The following is an 18672-nucleotide window of genomic DNA, read 5'->3' as shown; positions in this document are numbered from 1 at the left end:
TATTGTATCGTTGTTTGTCATCATGTGTATTTATCTTGTTACAAATTTGTCTTTGTTTAACTTTAACGCATCGTTTCCACAGCATCAATATCTTATATTCATCTAAATGTAGAAGGTACCACGTTACAGATGAAGCCTTCAGTTCAATTCAATTTTATGTACACAGCGCCAAATCACAACAACAGTCTCCTCAAGGAGCTTTATATTGTAAGGTAGATCCTACAATAATACATACAGAGAAAAACCCAACAATCATATGATCCCCTATGAGCAGCACTTTGGCGACAGTGGGAAGGAAAAACTCTCTTTTAACAGGAAGAAACCTCCGGCAGAACCAGGCTCAGGGAGGGGCGGGGCCATCTGCTGTGATTGGTTGGGGTGAGAGAAGGAAGACAGGATAAAGACATGCTGTGGAAGAGAGACAGAGGTTAATAACAGATATGATTCAGTGCAGAGAGGTCTGTGAACACATAGTGAGTGAAGAAGAAACACCCAGTGCATCATGGGAATCCCCGGCAGCCTACGTCTATTGCAGCATAACTAAGGGAGGATTCAGGGTCACCTGGTCCAGCCCTAACTATATGCTTTAGCAAAAAGGAAAGTTTGAAGCCTAATCTTGAAAGTAGAGATAGTGTCTGTCTCCTGAATCCAAACTGGAAGCTGGTTCCACAGAAGAGGGGCCTGAAAACTGAAGGCTCTGCCTCCCATTCTACTTTTAAATACTAACATATTTCTGACATATGTAAGTGCCATAAACATCAGCCATCAATAAAAAATATAAAACAGCATTTGAACAAACAGTCCTGCCAATGGCAGAATTGGTTCTCTGACAGCAGCACAACTTTTATTTCAGAGCTGTTTTTAAACCGAGACGATGCTGAGAGACGACCTCAGCTGACGTTGGTCAGGGTGGAAATGTTTGCTGGGTGGGTCGTTCGGGCAAATCTGGACTCTAAATCCAAATCCAGCTTTAACATCTCATAACAGGAAACATGTCAGGCCCTCTGTAATCAGTGCTATAAACGCCCTTAGATATAACACATGTGTAATGCGCTTGAGGGCTCGGGTTTCATGATGACTGACAGGCTGATAGGTATTCATCTGCCTGACTCACCTGAGCGAATGCTTTGAAAGGAAGCTCGTATGACCGCGACAGGGCTCGGCCGTTCTGTTGACTTTTACTTTTTATTCACCTCAGGAACACAACAGCCCGAGCTCGGACAGCTCGGGAGTGTCTGCCTTTCCACAAACCTCCCTATGGATGCTGACGTCAGGGCAGGAACTTTGTTACACAATCGAATTATTTTCTCTTTTCAAAAAGTCACATTCAGTTTATTGAGCAGCCAAAAGTCGCCCTTTACCTTTCAAGTACCAAACTATGAACGAGTATGTAGGACAAATCCTTTTCATCTAAATGTTAAAAACAGCTAGCTATAAATAAAGCTATTAGTGTTCCTTATTATAAGAAATAACACAAAAGATTTCGGTGGACGAGAAGATGTAGTGATGTTGGGTTAATGTGGAGTAATCATATACAGATATCTACAAGGCTACGTTCACTCTGCAGGTCTTGATGCTCAATTCCGATTTTTTGATCAAATCCGATTTTTTTGTCTGCTCGTTCACACTACAAATAAAATGCGACAGCAAACGCGCTCTAGTGTGAACGCTCAAAGCGGCCGCATGCGCAAAAGAAGATGTCACACACAACGCGCTCTGTTTAGACCCAGAGCAACAGTATGTTTGACTGATGGCCCTTAATATAAAGACTTCGGACTTCACGTTTCCCAATTTTTGCTTTAAGTTATTTTGTTATTTACATAATGATGTAGATAACCTAATAATGATCCTTATTGCTGTTTTAGAGGAGCGCTGCTTCAAAGGATAGCTGCAGATTTCTGTCAGAATCTGCAGATTATGTAGTACAAATAAAATGTTCACGTTTCTCCAACGTTGTCTTCCCAGCAGTTTCACGGGATGGACAGGAAGCGTTCGCGATGTCTTCTCCGGCGCTGATAATTGGCGTCTGTCTTGTGTCAGTGACGTAAAAGACGGATTTAATGCGACATGACCATCAAACAGCAGTCGCTTTCTGAAACATCAGATATGTATCGGATTCAGCACCACATACGAAAGTGACCCAGATCAGATTTGAAAATATCGGATTTGTGCCGTTCACACTGTCAGACCATGATCGGATAGATGGTCGCAGAGGGTCAAAAAAATCGGATTTGATGCGCTTTCGCCTGCAGTGTGAACGCAGCCTAAGTGGTGTGATTTTAAAAATCCATCATCTTTGTGTTTCTGCAGATTTTTAGGAGCTTTTATGTGCCACGCATGTAGGAGGGAGCATGAACACACATACAGCCACATATGATTGTTCTCATCAGCATTTCCTGTTTTATTTTTCTTCTTTATCACTTCAATGATTTCCGATTCTGCAGTGATGCACCTGAACGCCTCGCACTGTTGAACTTGATGCTCTCTGGCGTATGGAACAATGATGCTTTATTCAAAATGGAAAACAATACAAAACTATGAATCGAAATGATTTCGGTGGATTTAAGTGCTAAAAATAACTTCTTGTAAAATACAAAATATTCTGCCAGGAACATCCTGTCGTGTTGTCCTGTCACCTGACCGCCAGAATCAGCTGACGTGTTTTCTACAGTAACTTTAGTATATTTACTGAAGCCATGAAAAATGTCACCTTCACACTTTGAACAGTTTCACAGTGACGGCTCATCCAGGTCTAGACTGGTTCAGCTTCTGACTTATAACCAAACTTTCTTATGGTGTGTTCAGTGCTGCTCAGAAATCAGTTCATCCTCAGACAAACTCTTATTGAACACGTGACCATCAATGTTGCTGTTGCACAGCTGTGAGCTTTGTTAAAAGAGGAAAATCGAGGGATTTATGACCAGGAGCCATCAAATATGACACAACTTGATTAAGCAGCCACCGAGGCCACACGATGTCTCCTCAAAGTTTACCCAAGTTTGATTGATTTTACATGGAATGAACCTGGAACACTTCGGGTTTATTCCTCCTATGAAGCTGGGCTTTGTAACAGTTTTTCAGACTTCCCTGTTGGATTCAAGGTCATTATTTAAGCAGACTAATGAGATTCGACACATGCTGAGCGACGCTGTGTGCGGTCTTACTCTCTCCGGCCTCCTCTCGGCTCTGCTTCTGTGTCTGATCAGAATTGAACTTTCTCCATGACTTTCCACACCCACCATCCCTGCTGTTCTCCTGTGGGACAGGAGCTGGGAGTATCACAGGTTGCCATTTGTTTGAGATCGTGCTGTCATGCCATTGTCTCCATTACAACACCACACAGAGGCCAGTGGTTGCTCTTATTACTGCATGAATAAGCGATGCACCTGTACCGCGCACTGGGACACTTTAAGGAAAAGATATAAACATAAGTTGGTCTGTAGCCCGGCTTGAAATCACACGTGGGTGTCCCCAAATCTGGCTCAGGCGCAGCTCTTTCTTGGCAGCAGTGTGAAATTTTACTCTGGAGCTTTTTTAAAAACAAAATGTAGGTCAGGACTATTGAATCCCAGTGAGACCGGTCCAGGTTAGACAGGGCTGCGGAGTCACAGAGTCATGTGTGACAGCGGCGTCTCCTGCAAAACATATGAAAGTAGTGAAACACAGAGTGGGAGGGTGGTGCACCTCAGGCACTGTGGATGGAAAGGCTCCACCCTGGGAGGGAAGTGATAACACTTCTGATCCAAACTGATGTCATTCCTGGTTTCGTTGGTTAAAGGTGTGGCCAACCACCGCAACCACAGCTGGTTATCTGAAACTGAGCCAGGTCACAAACATCGTGCTTAGTACACCTGTACAGCGCCGCGTGTTCACAGCGCACACAGGAAGTCACTTATTCTCAAGATTCATAAAAGAATTTTAAAGCAGCTTTACTTGATTCTCACCTCTTTACTTAATGTCTTGGGCTCTACTAGAATAAATATGCAAGATTCAGTTTAAAAAAAAAAAAATTATCATCCAACAGCAGGACTTGAGTTGATCTCAGTTCACCTTCCATGTGAACTTGAGGTCTCCTTATAAACCAACTTCCTTCTGATTGGCTGCCCCTCACAAACAGAAGGTTTGGAGAGCAGGTGGGGCTTCTTTTTGAAACAGGAAGTCAGCTCTTGTCACTGTCTTGATCGAGTTCACCTGGGCCTCATTCTCTCTGCAGTCTCTTTAGTCTGTTGTACTCCCTCAGTCTTATTCGGGTTCCTCCTTCATATTGTCTACCTGCTTGTTTTGCTTTGAAGCTGATGGAAACAACAGAAAGCCAAACAGAGAGGCTGTCAGGTTTCCATCCTGTGCGACAGGAAGAAGATATGATTCATGAAAAAGAGCTGAAACTCTGCACGTCTGCCTTAGAAACAGAAATTAACTGCAGAAGATGGTTGGAGGGACGCAGTTTTAACTCTTCGATTTCCCCCAAACTTTACTGATATAGTCACAAATTAAAATAGTATATAAATGTAAATCGTTCAGCTAAAACGTCTACGTTCAATCTGAATGGAAATATAGAATTTTACGTGTCAATAATTTCAGATCAGATATTCTCCGACTCTGTTCTTTGCTTAGTTGTCACAACACTGGTTTCCATGCGTTGGCTCCTGTTTTATCCTTGAATGAGGTCAGCGTGGTTCAACAAAGACAAAACACTGGTCTGTAACTGCTCAGGCACGAGGACTGACAGTGAGTGAAAGAGCAGAGAGGCCGGCTCTGAAAAGCTAAATATTAAAACAAGAAATAAATATAACCAGAAGAGTTCAGGACAGAATATTTATTGCAGTGTCAAAAAACAAACTAAGCAAACATCCAGTTTTTACGTTTCCACAGTCCACGAGCTTCCTCTGCCCGTGATGAGGTATGCTGTGCAGTGCAAACTACTAAAAATCGAATTTATGTGAAAAGGAAACAGATTTTCATTTGAATGACATGATCGTTCCAGATAATAAGTCCAGGACGTCGTACTCCGAAACAGGATTTTGGAAAACTCGTCTTCTCGGACGTCTCTGAGGAGACGCCACAACCAAAAATACGGGTTTATTATATCATTTCTACAGAAATGTGACGCTGCGAACACGAGCACCTTCAGAGTGACACCTGATAAAAGTTTGTACATTAATATGTTTTACTGTTTTTACATGAGACTGAAAGATGAGCTCATTAAACAGCCACCTGTGTGACCCCCTCCTCTCCTGTGTTAAACAGCCACCTGTGCACTGGCCTTCACCGCCCCCTGCTGGCCTGAAGTAAAACACACATGACTTGCAGTGTTTCAGTGAAGAACAGCAGTGGGATCCACAGCGGCACCATTTTTCTCGTCCCTGTGCGTCCTTCTTGATGTCTGCAGGGTGGGCTTTTACAGGGGGTCGGGGTCACAGGTCAGGGACATCGAGGCTCCTCAGCCACAGCTCCAGGGCGAACTTGGTCCCGGTGCTGACCCGCTCCACGTCGGGACCGCTGGCTGGAGCGCGACTGGTGAAGACCGCCAGAGGCATCGAAGACTCGGTCAGAGCTCCGTCTGCAGAGACCTGCGACACGCTGGAGACACAGAAGGGCTCAGAGAAGAAGCACATGCCCGTGCCGTGACACATCCAGCTCGCAGTTTGTGCTGCATTGATGTCAGTGTCTGCAGGTTTTGTGAGGGCACCATGCTTTTTTTGTCTCTGAGCTGTCAGGCCAGGACGCCACACAAAGCCTCACATACATAACAGGCAAGAACACAATTTACAGGATGCACAGCATCCTCTCTGTTCCTGTAGAAAACAACTACAAAACAAGCTGTGCTTCATAACACAAGCAGCTGAGCTCTAATGGACTCACAAGCACATCTCAGGTATTGACATCAGCACAAACTCTGTGAGCTGGAAGCTTCGTGGCGTCCAGCTCTGCATCTAAACCCGTGATACCTGATGCTGCTCGGCAGGTCGTCCAGCTGAACGCTGGCGTCGTCTCCGTCCACAGCAGACACGATGGCTCTGACCAGCCGGCTGTCCGCCCACAGACACGCGCTGACCTCAGCAGGCGAAGGCCTGAGAGAGGGCTGCGGGTGCAGACAACGAGAGGAATCACACAAGAGGCCAGCTCACTTTAAAATAACAGCAGAGGGGATCATTCACAACGAGACAAATGTTAGAGACAGAGGGGCAACCTCACAAAAACATTAAAGTAACAGCCGAGTTGTGCCTGCTGGGTCCATTTTATCATCATCCAACATCAAGTAGACAAAAGATCATGTCAAATCATTCATTAGGTGCCAAAATGATCCAAAATCACATCCACCATGAGAGGGGAGGCAGCCCGAGCCCCCGTAGCTGTTACCTGTAACTGCAGGTGAGTGAGAGACGAGTGCAGCAGCATGTAGACGACTACGTGGTGTCTCTGAGGAAGTCCTCTGGACAGCATGGGAGGAAACGCCGACTGACGGTCAGACAGAACACACAGAGGGCTGTGACATATATAACCTCACAGCGTACGATGTAAATAAGAGCAGCAGGCAGTGACTAAAAGACACTCGGGTCACCGTCTCACCTCCCACAGGCCCAGCACTGTTGGAGACACCTGCTCCGGCTCCAGTTTGAGTCCAGTTTCCTCGTGCAGCTCTCTCAGACCTGCACCCAGCAGCTTCACATGTTACAGGAATAAAGTTCACACAGTTACTTTGTGTTAACCTCGTTTGCCTTGTTGTAGAAGTCGTCGCACTGACTAAACGACACGTAAAATGATGCTGGGAGCAAAGGAAACATGTACCGTCTCATCTAGCTCCACGTGACCTCCTAAATATCAACACAATACATGAAGAGCGTTACAAAACAAGAAAACCCGTAACAACGAGTGTGTGTGTGTGTGTGTGTGTGTGTGTGTGTGTGTGTTTAATAATGTGTGCAAACACAGATCTGTGTGCTGAACCTGGAGGAACCCAGACGTTGGGAAATATGCGAAGCTCCTTTGCCCGCCGTGTCAGCAACACTCTCTGATTGGCTGTCTGCAGGAGGATAGCCACACCCACATCCACTCCACGCTGTTGGATGTCCAATGGGATTGCAGCTGCGTCCGTGGCTGACAGGTGTTTGATGGGACAGAAAGCAGGCCTCTGAGAGAGAAACAGCAGGAAACCCTGAGCTGTTGTTGTGAAACTTGCCGTATAAATACAACCGAATTAAATTGAACTGAGTGTGGATGCAGAGGAGCGAATGCTCAGCGTGTCTGACCTTCAGCGGGACCCCTCGCCCTCTGTCTCCTTTGTAAAGAATGAACTGATTTTTCTCCAGCGTGCAGCTCACCTCCACCTCATCCTCGCCGCTGTCAGTGAAGTGACCCGTTACACTCTGACACACATCAAGAAGAAGAAAGATGAGAACAGCGCCCCCTCTGTTGCTCTAAAGATGGTGTGAGACGACATCTGCACCAACCTGAACAAACTGAGCTCGCTGTGGAGCCGCTCGCTCTTTGCACACACACACCAGGATCCTCCTCACTTTATCCATGGCGACCCCTCGACCCCGACCACGTCCGTCTGCGGGAGCTGAACACGTGACCACAACACGCCTTGAAAGGACAGTCCACTCCCTTTTAATCAGTGTTGGGCAAGTTACTTTGAAAAAGTAATTAATTATAGTTACTAGTTACTTCTTCAAAAAAGTAACTGAGTTAGTAACTGAGTTAATTAGTTACTTGAAAAGTAACTATTGCGTTCCTCCACATTTCACCTTTAAAAGCTGTTTCCTTTGCCTTGTTTGGTCTCATCAGCACAGCCTCACGTGTCTGAATCTACAGGCATGTTTTCATTTTGACAAACTGTAACACAACTGATCTCAAATCAGACAAAAAACATAAAACCCGAGTAAAAAAGTGATATTTTTACTGTAACAACCACAAACATGTTTAATGAATCATATTTCACAACTTCAAATGCAAACATAAACTGACAGTTTTAAAATTATATGCACACGTTTTGCAAACAACATCACAGCCTGATGCCTGCAGGTCTGACAGCAGCAGGTGTGTCACTCCTGTTTCTACCTGGAGACAGCAGCCGCCTCATTGTTCTGACACACAACACAGAACTATCCACAACACTAACTACACAAGACAACACGTCACTCCTAAAACTTCCCCTCTTTGCTCGTGATCGCCATCCGCGGGAGCGCAGCTGCTTAAAGCTGCAGCGTCCAGATTACTTACAGCTACTTCCTGCAGCTGATATAAGCTGCTGTAAACTGAACACAGCTTCAACCGTCTGTTGGTTGAAAAATAGTCACGGACCGCGTTTTCTTGTTAGTAACTGTAACGGCATTGTAACGATAGGAATAGTAATTAGTTAGATTACTCGTTACTGAAAAAGTAACTCCGTTACTTGTAACGCCGTTAATCCCATCACTGATTTTAATACATAACACACAGAGTTTAAGCTAAAATGACCGTAAACATGTAATAAATCCAAAAACATTAACATGTTTGTCCCACCTGACGCCTCACAATCAGCTGATCTTTGCTCAATTTCACCTCTATACTCCAAATACTAGAATACGAAGTGCATAAAATGGGACGAAATTTAGAGTTTTTTAAATTCATTAAGTTTTCAGCATTTTTGATCTCTCATAATATCATCAGTGCAGAATGTATCCACACAAAAACACATTGCAGCTCCGCTAAAACGGTTTTTGGTTCATTATTTTTTCTGTGACTCAGTTAAGCATCCACATCCTGATGGACGCATCAATAACTAACTGCACCGATCCCCAGGATATTTGATCTGCTGATCTTTCACTGGAGAAAGTGCATTTTAATTAAACTGGAAGGATCATATCACTATGTGGGAGACGTGGCTGGTCAGAACATATTCAGGACTCCTTTTACTTTTTTAATGTAGTGGCAAAAGTAAATCATCAAAACACGAAAGCATCAGACTGTGAAGATCTACAGATCCTGAGAGCCTCGGTGATCCTGCAGGAAGCTTCTGCAGGACCTCGAGGTGTTGGATCAGTGTCATGTTTCCAAACTATCACACAGCACAGCAACATTGCTTCTCTATGTCAGGGCCTAGAAATGCTGGAATGACTCACACTCAGCACAAGTGTGAAAAGGGAGAAAGAGAAATATTTAAAAGGGCAGCGAGATCGCGGTGTTGTGCTAAGAAGGGATTTGTGACGGTTCTGTGTGTTTTTAGTGTATTTTAAATATCTGATATTGATAACTTCTGAGAGCGTTTTATATAAAATAAAGATATTACTTGTTTTGTAGGTGTCTTCATGATTCTGATTTACTGTAGATCCGGTCTTTTTTAGCCACTCAAACACCTTTATTGAAACGGTTAATGTTATATTTGTTGTCATTTGTGCGGCCCTCTTGGCCTGGTCTGTCTTGAATGAGACATGTTTAACTTCAGTCAGTTTTACGTTCGTTATTAAAGGACGTATAAAAGTACTTTGCGAATAAAAACATAGCGCTGGGAAAAAGCAGACATGAGCCATTTCAAAAGAAAACACGTTATATTATTGATTATATTCATTCAAACAACCAAGTGTTCATTAAGCAGCTCATTTTCATAACTTTAGTGCCGAGTCCAGCTGTTTAAACCAGACAAATACAGACCGCCTGTTAGCAGAACAGCTGTCAACAGCTGGGACTTTGGGCTCAAACTGTGCACAAAGCTAACTAACTTTAGCTAACACCCTCGTTTAGCGGAAGTAAAACGCTCTGGAAAAAACAACTTCCTGCACATTAACCTGCACATGTGTTAGTGAAGGGATTACGGGTTAACCCCGATACACAGGCTCGCTCAGAAACACAGCAGAAGAAGCAGAAACCTACTGAAAAAGAGAAGAAGGCGCTCGCTAACTCCTGCAGGTCGTTTCAGTCGGATCCAACTTCCGCTTCCATACTTCAAAATAAAAGCCTTCCTTCTTCGTTTTGGTCGAACTGATTCAATCTTCGTATTTTTTATTGTTTATGGAAAAATCCTGAACCATTAATTTCCCCCATCATGGTATTATACAGAAACTTAATGTTTTGGGGATTTTTTTGTAATTGAAGTAAAATGTTGTGTGCGCCAGATTAAATAAATTATAATAGTTAGCAGCTGCTCGCCTGCTAACTACCAAACAGAGAGCATATAACTAGGGGTGGGTTTTGATAATCGAATCGAATCGATTCTAGAAATCAGTGATGATACCCAGCCCTACGTATAACCCCAGTTTTAGCTTCTCTGCACTGGCTTCTCGTCTCCTACAGGATCCAATTTACACTTTGACTTTTTGTTTTTAACGCCCGAGCCCCTTCCTACCTGTCTGAGCTCCTTTCTGTTTCTGTTCCAGGAAAAACCCTGAGGTGTAGCTCAAAATTAATGCTGTCCATCCCACGGACTAATCTCAAATGCGATGGAGCCTTCTGTGGCAGGTCCCAGACTTTGGAATAGTCTCCCCTTAAATATTAGATCGGCACAAACACGTGATCATTGTACTAAAGACACATTTTTATGCCCTGGCTTTTAACACACTGTGAGTATACCTTCGTTGTTTATGAAATCCTGTCATTGAAACTTTTGTCAGAAAATGGAAAAGGTATATCGGGGAAACTTTTTTATTGAGAGCATTTTTTTCGGGGTGGCTTTAACTCAGGAGGTAGAGCTGGTCACCTACTGATCGGAAGGTTGAGGTTCGATACCTGGCTCCTCCAGGTATCCTTGGGCAAGATACTAATCCCAAGTTGCTCTCTGATGCATCCATTGAAGTTTGACTGTGTGTGTGAATGTTGTTAGCACTCAGTTTAGAGTCAGTGCTTGTGAGGATGGGTGTGACTGGGTGAATGTGGCATGTTGTATAGAGCGCTTTGAGTACTCCGGCAGAGTAGAACACTTTATAAGAATCAGTCCATTTCTCTTCTTGTTATTTGGCTCTAAAACAGCTGGAGACAATTAATCCTGTTACTGACATTCTGAAGGTTTTTTGCAGTTTGAAAGACAGAAAATGTATTCAGTGCAAATACTGTAAGTGACAGGTGTTTAATTCTTAGATGATGCAGAGAAATCAGAGACTGGGAGGCTGTGGAGGCTCAGCTGCCTCACATTCAAACATGACTTTGACTGGGTTTCCAGCCTCCCTTTAAAAAGTGCAATTATAATGCAGCTCTGTTGCATTATAATTGCATAAAAACAATTTATTGTAGTGTTAACGTTACAATACAAGAGTGTGATTTGAAATGACTGTCAGTAATAATGATGATTACGGTTTGATTACACTAACATGGCAGATTTCCCCCTAAATTACCCAGAATGCTGTGCAACAGTTGCCAGTGACACCTCAGTAAAAAAAAAGCAAGAAAAGACAGACGGAGTCAGACTCCTGCAGCATCTGAAGTGCTCTCAGATGATTCCTCCTCTCAGGGCGAGTAGGGCGGCAGCAGACCTCTGCGATCATCAGACTCCGCCTGCGGGTCAAAGGTCAGACGACATCAACATCGGCTGTTCTGGAAATGTTCTCAAAAACAAACATTTAAAATGCTTCATACCTGAGAATAAAGTTTTTTTCCCTTGTAAATGTTTGACTATAATTTTTGATATTTTATGTTTTCATGATTTTATTTCTCTCTCTTAAACCTGCAAAAGCCTCATTAACCAATCACAGATCATTTTCAGTTAAAGGGATTCAATGAGTTAATAAGCTGAATATTTCAGGTTTTGAATCCTTTAGGTGTGAATAATGGACGTTTCCATTCCTCCGTCACTGCAGGAGGCGTAGTTACACATTTTTGGTGATCAGACATCAAACCGAAACATTTCAATTTGTCGGCTAGTGGTGCAACGGATCACAAGTCTCACGGTTCGGATCGGATCGCGTTTTTTCTTCGTCGCGGATCGGATCAATTTTCGGATCAGCAGAAGAAAAAAAAAGAAGCCAAAAATTTAACTCACCATTTACTTATTTAAGTATTTTTTGCCTATTAAAAAACATTCAACTCAAGACTCATTCCGCACAAATTAAGATGCAGTATAGGGCAGTGCAGGGCTTTGTATCTACCACTCCGCTCTGATATAATGAGCGGTCACGTAGCTTTCCGTTGCCCTGGAGCTCCACCCATTTGTAGTTAGGGCAACAGAAGATGCCTGGGACAGCTCAGCCATAACTTTAAACTTTTCCTGCTCATGCATGCTTGGAAGGATCTTGTCACTGAAGCAGATGCGCGACGGGATATCATAGCGTGGCTCAAGCACGCTCATCATAGTTTAAACTAGTGCTGTCAGCATAAATCTAGTTAAAATGACGTTAATGCCATAACTGCATTAATGCGGCAAATCTCCGTTAACTAGTTACCGCGGATCGCCCGTGCATGGGGCTGCACGGCGTCAATGCATTAACTAACACGTTGACTAGTTTAAACCCCTTGTTTTGCACAACAGAATACGGCCTCCGTCTTCAGCCAAACACCCCAACAGCTTTTGTAACAGCTTTAACCCGGTCGGATTGGGTAGCAAAGGGCTGCTTAAATCAACCGTGATCCGTTGCACCACTAACATCGGCCCTTCAGTCTTCTTGTGCACCATGAGATCAATTTTGATGCTCTTGATATTTTTTAATCACTTGCTGAATTTCGCGTTCTGACCGCGTGCACATCAGCGTCTGTGATGTGCACGCGATTTCTTCTACTGCGTCAAAATAGAAATCTTTCAACTTGAATTTCATTTTAGGAAATGAACCTGCGGCGATGCCTTCAGGCTCAGACACACGACATAAAAGTCGGGTCTGTTTGAGACGGGAGCTGAAAGGACCAAAGTAAAACTTATTCTATATATAAATCATTTCCTGACAGTCCAGCACGTCAGCGTGTCAGTAATCTGTATAAAGTTTTCTGGGTGGTGAAAGCGCTCTGCACTTCAGTTTTATCTCTGGCTATCTGATAATTCATCCATCCATCCATTCACTTCCGCTTATCCTTTTCAGGGTCGCAGGGGGCGCTGGAGCCTATCCCAGCTGTCATAGGGCAAGAGGCGGGGTACACCCTGGACAGGTCGCCAGTCTGTCGCAGGGCCAACACACAAGGACAGACAACCATTCGCACTCACATTCACTCGCACATTCAAACTTAGTGGCAATTTGGATTATCCAATTAACCTATCCCCACAAGCTGCATATCTTTGGATGGTGGGAGGAATTGATAATTCAATTCAATTTTATTTATATAGCGCCAAATCACAACAAAAGTCGCCTCAAGGTGCTTCATAGATACAGAGAAAAACCCAGCAATCATATGACCCCCTATGAGCAGCACTTTGGCGACATTGGGAAGGAAAAACTCCCTTTTAACAGGAAGAAACCTCCAGCAGAACCAGGCTCAGGGAGGGGCGGGGCCATCTGCTGTGATTGGTTGGGGTGAGAGAAGGAAGACAGGATAAGAAAAAATATATTTAAAGCAGGAGGAAATAATAATAATCCCAGTTTACAAAGACTGAAAATATTTTTCAGATTCATCAAATCTTTTTATGCAAGAAAAGCTGATATTAAAAATGTATTTCAGCAGGTCTTATTATTATTTTGCTAATTTTCTTTTTTTCTCTCTTGCGACTGAACACATCAGCATTTCTTGAGAGGCGGAGTTAATATTATTGGTAGGAGGAGTCTTACGCTGAGAGAAGAAGGTGTGCGGAGCCTGATGGCTTTGCCAGAGAAAACACAGACGACGATGGTGACGCAGGTCTGCAGGACGAGGAGAACCAGGAAGAGGCCGAGCAGCCCGTAAAGAACCACCTGAAACAGGAAATATGAAACAGGAAATACACACAAAGAACAACCTGCTCCTGTGCTCAGGGAAGACCCCGGGACCAGATCTGAGGTGCACCGAGAGTCCGGCCTTGAAGACCAGACAGAGATAAACTTACATTCAGCATATAAACATTTTGGCTGCATTTCCTCCTCAGGCCTTCTACGTCCTTGAACTCGATGAAGCTCTGTCGGTCACAGAAGCGATCGGAGGGGGGGCATTCGGCCAGCAGCCAACAGGTGTAGGCCACACCGACCAGGCCAATCAGGACGCTTATCACGTTGGACACCAGGGACCCCCAAACCTGCACAAACACCAGATATGGCTAAACTAACAGCGGCTAACAAACTACAATGGCTTCATCCATCTTTGATACACAGTCTGTGACTTTAACCGAAGCTCCAGAGGAATCACACCGCTGCAGCTAACCGTCCCTGAAATGGACCATTTTTAATGACATCATCTGACCAACAATATGGCTGCTGTGAGGTCACGGCACTAACAGACGGTCCAAGAAGGAGGAGCTGCAGCTTTGGTATTTCATTAGTTTGTCATTCAGCTGTAATCAGCAGGTCTGAGTTTGCTGACCTGTCACTCACACATCCTCTTTCTGGTTTCTCTAAAACTCACCAGTGAGATGGAAGTGCGTCTCCCTGCCGCCACGGCCACCGAGCCGGAGACGACAAACTGCACGACAGCAGAGAGGCGTGGTTAGACGACACATGACCCCTGTGAGGCTTTACCTGAAGATTATTAATCATGTTTGTGTGTACGTACAGCGGCGCCGAGGGCGAATGGAGAGTAGGCGATCATGGCCCACGAGGAGATGGCGGTCAGACTGAACAGGATGCACAGCAGCCCGATCATGATCTGAACGACCTGAGGACACAGACGGAGACGCAACATGAGCAAAGATGAAAAATAATGCAGATTTTAAAGTTCTTGTTAAAACACCACCAAACTGAAAAACAGCATCAAAGATGACCTGTGTGCAGGCTGAGAGCAGCCTGTGGTGTCACAGGTCACAGGCGCTTCTGGCAGCTTCATTAAACCTTTATTATTACAATAAAATCTGATCCATGTGCGTCTTCCTTTAGCTCAACCTACCTTTAACGATTTAAAGTTAAATAAAGCCAAAGCTTTATTTAACTGAATTACGTAGATTTACCATAAGCCATTCTGATCACATGACTTAGTGAGCCTCCTATTACTCTGAAACTGAAGAACAGCTAAAAACTGTCAGGAAAGTTTATTCTGGTTGGTCAGAGGTGATGACATCATCATGACGTGTAAGTCGCTCTGACTGTGAAAACGTGTTTGTGTCTGTGCTTTGTTGCGATGAATATGATGGTCAGAGTCCAGACGCTCACCCCGAGAGCGTGCGGCTGTCCCCGCATGAAGGCGACGGTTATGTCGTCCATCTTGACTGGGATGGGTGTGGTCTTTTTCACAGGGGGAGGGGCCGGTGCAGTGGAGCTGCTGGCATTCTGGAGCTGGATGGAGCCGTCATCCTTGGGAATGACCTGAGTCACGACCATCACTCCCCCGATGGTGGTGATAGATGTGGATGCCATGATAAAGGTCAGAGGTCACAGAAGCTCAGAGGGAAAATTCTGGAAAAACCACAAGTGCAAACAATGAGGGAGGGGCCAACAATGTTTGAGTATTAGGGAGGAGAAGGGAATTTGCAGCAGCTGATCGACTTTAGCTTCCAGATGTTCTTCAGACAGACTTACAGGAGAAAATGATTCTGGTTTAGCAATAATTCTCTGAATTTTGCCTTTATGACATTTTAAGAATCTAAAAGAGCTCCACATTCAGGGGTGGCCAAATGGGGGCCACCAAAAACACAGTTTTCAGGTTTATGATGCTGGTATCAAATATCGATAACAAACACAGAGAAAGTTAACTTCCTGCTTTAAAGTTGATGTCGGTGAAAAGAGGTATTTACGAAAACCCGAAAGACTTTGAAATCATTAATAACCTGTTTTAATTGATTGACTGGAAGTCTCGCTTTAATGATTCAGCTGAAGCAGCTGAAGGGCGACTGAGGAGCTGAAGAGCAAAGACAACACGTGTAAGGACGCGCGTCTTACATTATCACCAGTATTACAGTCAACACGGGAATGATAGCAAACTAATAATCAAATGAAATATGAGCTTATGGCTGCTGCTCAGCGCGCTTCTTCCTCTTTGTTTGACATTTTAAGATGATAACATGTATCCACTGGTCACTCATCAAACTTTCAAACGTTGCTATAAAATCTTTTGTTAAACAAAAGTCCCCGAATTTAACGCGGATTCTGGTTCGGAGTTTCTCACTGCGTGATAAGGAAGTGCGGTTACCGGAAAATAAAACGGCTGTTTGTTTTTTAGTTCGACGCTAAATATCAGACTTTTGAAATCGCAGTTATGTCTACACGAGAGCTTTTCAACGTTTTTCTTTGTTTTATTTATTTATTTATTTTTAAGATAAGAATCGCGCGAACAAATCTCGATAAACTAACCGGAAATACATCTGCGCATTAGATCAAAAACATCGACTAACAATCATCTCGAGGCTGAGCTGCTCTCTGAAACATCTGCAAACACGCACGGATTACCTGACCACGCTGAGGATTACTCCTGAGCATTACCTGCAATCAGGTGGACACGCGGAAGTTCTCTGACCTGAACAACAGCTGCTGTTGCTTCTGTTCAGGATCAAGTTAGGCTGCCTTCAGGAGCAAACTGTAAACTCGGAATTCTGATTTACCAAACACTTGTCGGAAAGACCATAATGTGATAAAGTTCCAGTCCAATTTAATTAAACGATGAAATATTGCTTCAAATACAATAACATAAATAAACTGAGCTGTTTCTTTGGATTTTCTTTCTGACCTTTTTGAAAAACATTAGAAGGAATGATTTCAGAAGATTCAGTCTTCAATCACTGTGTGTAACTTTTAAAAAGACACTTTCAGGTGTTGTTGTTGTTGTTGTTTTAAATAATTAAATTATAACTTTTAAATCACGAACATGCTTTTCCTGTGTGCGGATCTGCTGGATATGAAGGGAAATTTCGGCATAATTCCAACAACACCTGAAGGCAGCACAAGGAAACCACAACATTTCCCATAATCAACGTGAAAAAGCAGCTTTGCAACAACCTTCCCTGCCTCCTTTTAAGGGGACCTATCGTTTTTATCATACATTCACATGCCACTTCATTAGTTACACTCTTTAAACAGCCCCCACAGTTCTGCTCGGATTCAACAGGGTGCTGCAGACACTCGTGGGAGATTTTGATGTTTCACAACATCTCAACATCTGAATACACAGCCACTGCCACTGCGGCTGTGTATTCATTCCCAAAGATGTGTCTCACACTGTGAAAGTATTAACCCAAATTTCTGGTCCCAGACAATGAAAGGTTCAGGATCCCAGCGGAAAAACCTCGAAGTGAGACTCCACAGGCTGTTTCAGCGACAAACAGCTGATGACCCTTTAGTTTGGGGGCACCCTCTGTGTACAAGTAGTGCTGCTCATAACAACTGCCCCTTGGCTGGCTTCCACAAGTTGGCCAATCACAGGAACGCAGACTTTTAAAGGAGCAAATCATGAAGGTAAATATGCTGCAAAAGGCGAGAGCTTGAACTTGAGACAGAAGCTAAATACAGGGCCCAGATACGCTTTTAAATTAAATAAAAACACAGAGCAGGAACTGAGCAGAAGAGCGCCCCCTTTCACAGCCTGTTTGTCTGTGACAAACACACAAGTCAACACTCACATGCTTCTGGGGAAAAACAAGACGGCGTGTTTGCACAGGTTTAACAGACCTTTATTACTGACGAGCAGATGACAGCATCGGAGCTCTTATGTGCTTCTTCTCCTCCAGGATTCACATACGTGTCTTGGGATCAGGACGCAAAGGTTTCACACTCTACAAGAGCCAAACATTGCCTTTAGAATTTTATTCAATGAAGGTATTTACAAAAACAGAACAAAGTCCTGCTCGTGATTTATTGATGACTGTTCACATTTTGGAGATCAAATATTGATGAAGGTGATTTCAACTCATAAAGGACATTCAGCATCATTCATTCAACATCTTAACTCAGTCTCGACAAGTTCACGTGTGTAGTTCACTTACGCCACAAGGGGGCGACATTCATTCATACCTACAATCATAAAGCATGGATTTATTGACTGTTTTATTGAATCTTAGCCCGTGTTACATTCAAAGCAGGTTTCACATTGTTTAATACATTTTTTTGTTGTTGTTGTTGTTTTACGATTGTTTGCAATATTTTATTTTAATTTTTCAATATAGAAAACCCCATCAACAAACAAATACAGCTCAGATGCTAAGGCAAGAAGACAAGAAATATCACTGTGATGATAAGAACTACCAGTATCCAGAGTACATCAAATATCATAAATACGTAACAAACATGGTACATGTTCATACAATCGGAGCTTTCCCAAGTTAATTCAAAAATGGAGTCCAGGATTTTGAGAAAACATTTGCTGCAGAAGTTTGTAGGTATAGAATATTTTCCATTTTATGAGTGATAGCATGTCATTGAGCCAGACAGTGAAGGAGGGAGGAACAGCAGACTTTCATTCCTTTAGGATACGTCTTTTTGCAACCATCATCATCGACTGACACCTGCATAGTTGCAGGAATAGTTCTGGAACATACGCAGCCAAAAACTGCAATTTCTGGATTGGGTGTGATGAAGATTTCATAAGCTTTAGAGTACCAATCAAATATTCTGGAATTAGTCATGAACCAATGTGCGATCTGTCACATACGGGGGAAGTCGAAGAACAAATTTTGTGTAGTCCAACCTTGGAGTAATGGAGCCGATGGACAACTTTAAATTGTATTCATTA

The 18672-nt window shown here is 43.5% G+C and overlaps 2 protein-coding genes across 6 annotated transcripts; both read right to left on the bottom strand.

The window, feature by feature from the left end:
* Positions 1-4801: 4801 nt before the first annotated feature.
* nudt17 (nudix (nucleoside diphosphate linked moiety X)-type motif 17) lies at positions 4802-10432 on the bottom strand. Of its 4 annotated transcripts, none has more exons than XM_086312789.1 (9): positions 10325-10432; positions 7452-7564; positions 7251-7367; positions 6949-7132; positions 6790-6815; positions 6571-6663; positions 6361-6459; positions 5949-6082; positions 4802-5580 (listed from the first exon to the last, which is right to left on the bottom strand). In XM_086312789.1, the coding sequence occupies exons 2-9, from the start codon at positions 7524-7526 to the stop codon at positions 5415-5417; spliced, it is 894 nt and encodes a 297-aa protein (XP_086168915.1). In that variant the 5' UTR covers positions 7527-7564; positions 10325-10432; the 3' UTR covers positions 4802-5414. The 4 variants fall into 4 exon arrangements, with proteins under 4 accessions (XP_086168915.1, XP_086168912.1, XP_086168914.1 ...); XM_086312786.1 differs by lacking the exon at positions 10325-10432 and adding an exon at positions 9853-9960; XM_086312788.1 differs by lacking the exon at positions 10325-10432 and adding an exon at positions 9853-9927 and having other exon boundaries at positions 7452-7587.
* Positions 10433-10820: 388 nt separating this feature from the next.
* LOC147319917 (membrane-spanning 4-domains subfamily A member 4A) lies at positions 10821-16525 on the bottom strand. Of its 2 annotated transcripts, none has more exons than XM_086310110.1 (7): positions 16398-16496; positions 15165-15407; positions 14572-14673; positions 14425-14481; positions 13913-14098; positions 13659-13781; positions 10821-11466 (listed from the first exon to the last, which is right to left on the bottom strand). In XM_086310110.1, exons 2-7 carry the CDS (start codon positions 15366-15368, stop codon positions 11419-11421), a joined length of 720 nt encoding a protein of 239 aa, XP_086166236.1. In that variant the 5' UTR covers positions 15369-15407; positions 16398-16496; the 3' UTR covers positions 10821-11418. The 2 variants fall into 2 exon arrangements, with proteins under 2 accessions (XP_086166236.1, XP_086166235.1); XM_086310109.1 differs by having other exon boundaries at positions 10824-11466; positions 16431-16525.
* Positions 16526-18672: the final 2147 nt, after the last annotated feature.

This window comes from Aulonocara sp. 'chitande type north' Nkhata Bay, linkage group LG11, assembly GCF_057382095.1.
Source record: "Aulonocara sp. 'chitande type north' Nkhata Bay isolate Kocher_YH1m ecotype deep benthic linkage group LG11, A_spYH_male_GT1.1, whole genome shotgun sequence".
Lineage (NCBI taxonomy): Eukaryota > Metazoa > Chordata > Actinopteri > Cichliformes > Cichlidae > Aulonocara > Aulonocara sp. 'chitande type north' Nkhata Bay.
This window is presented reverse-complemented; position numbering and strand designations above follow the sequence as displayed.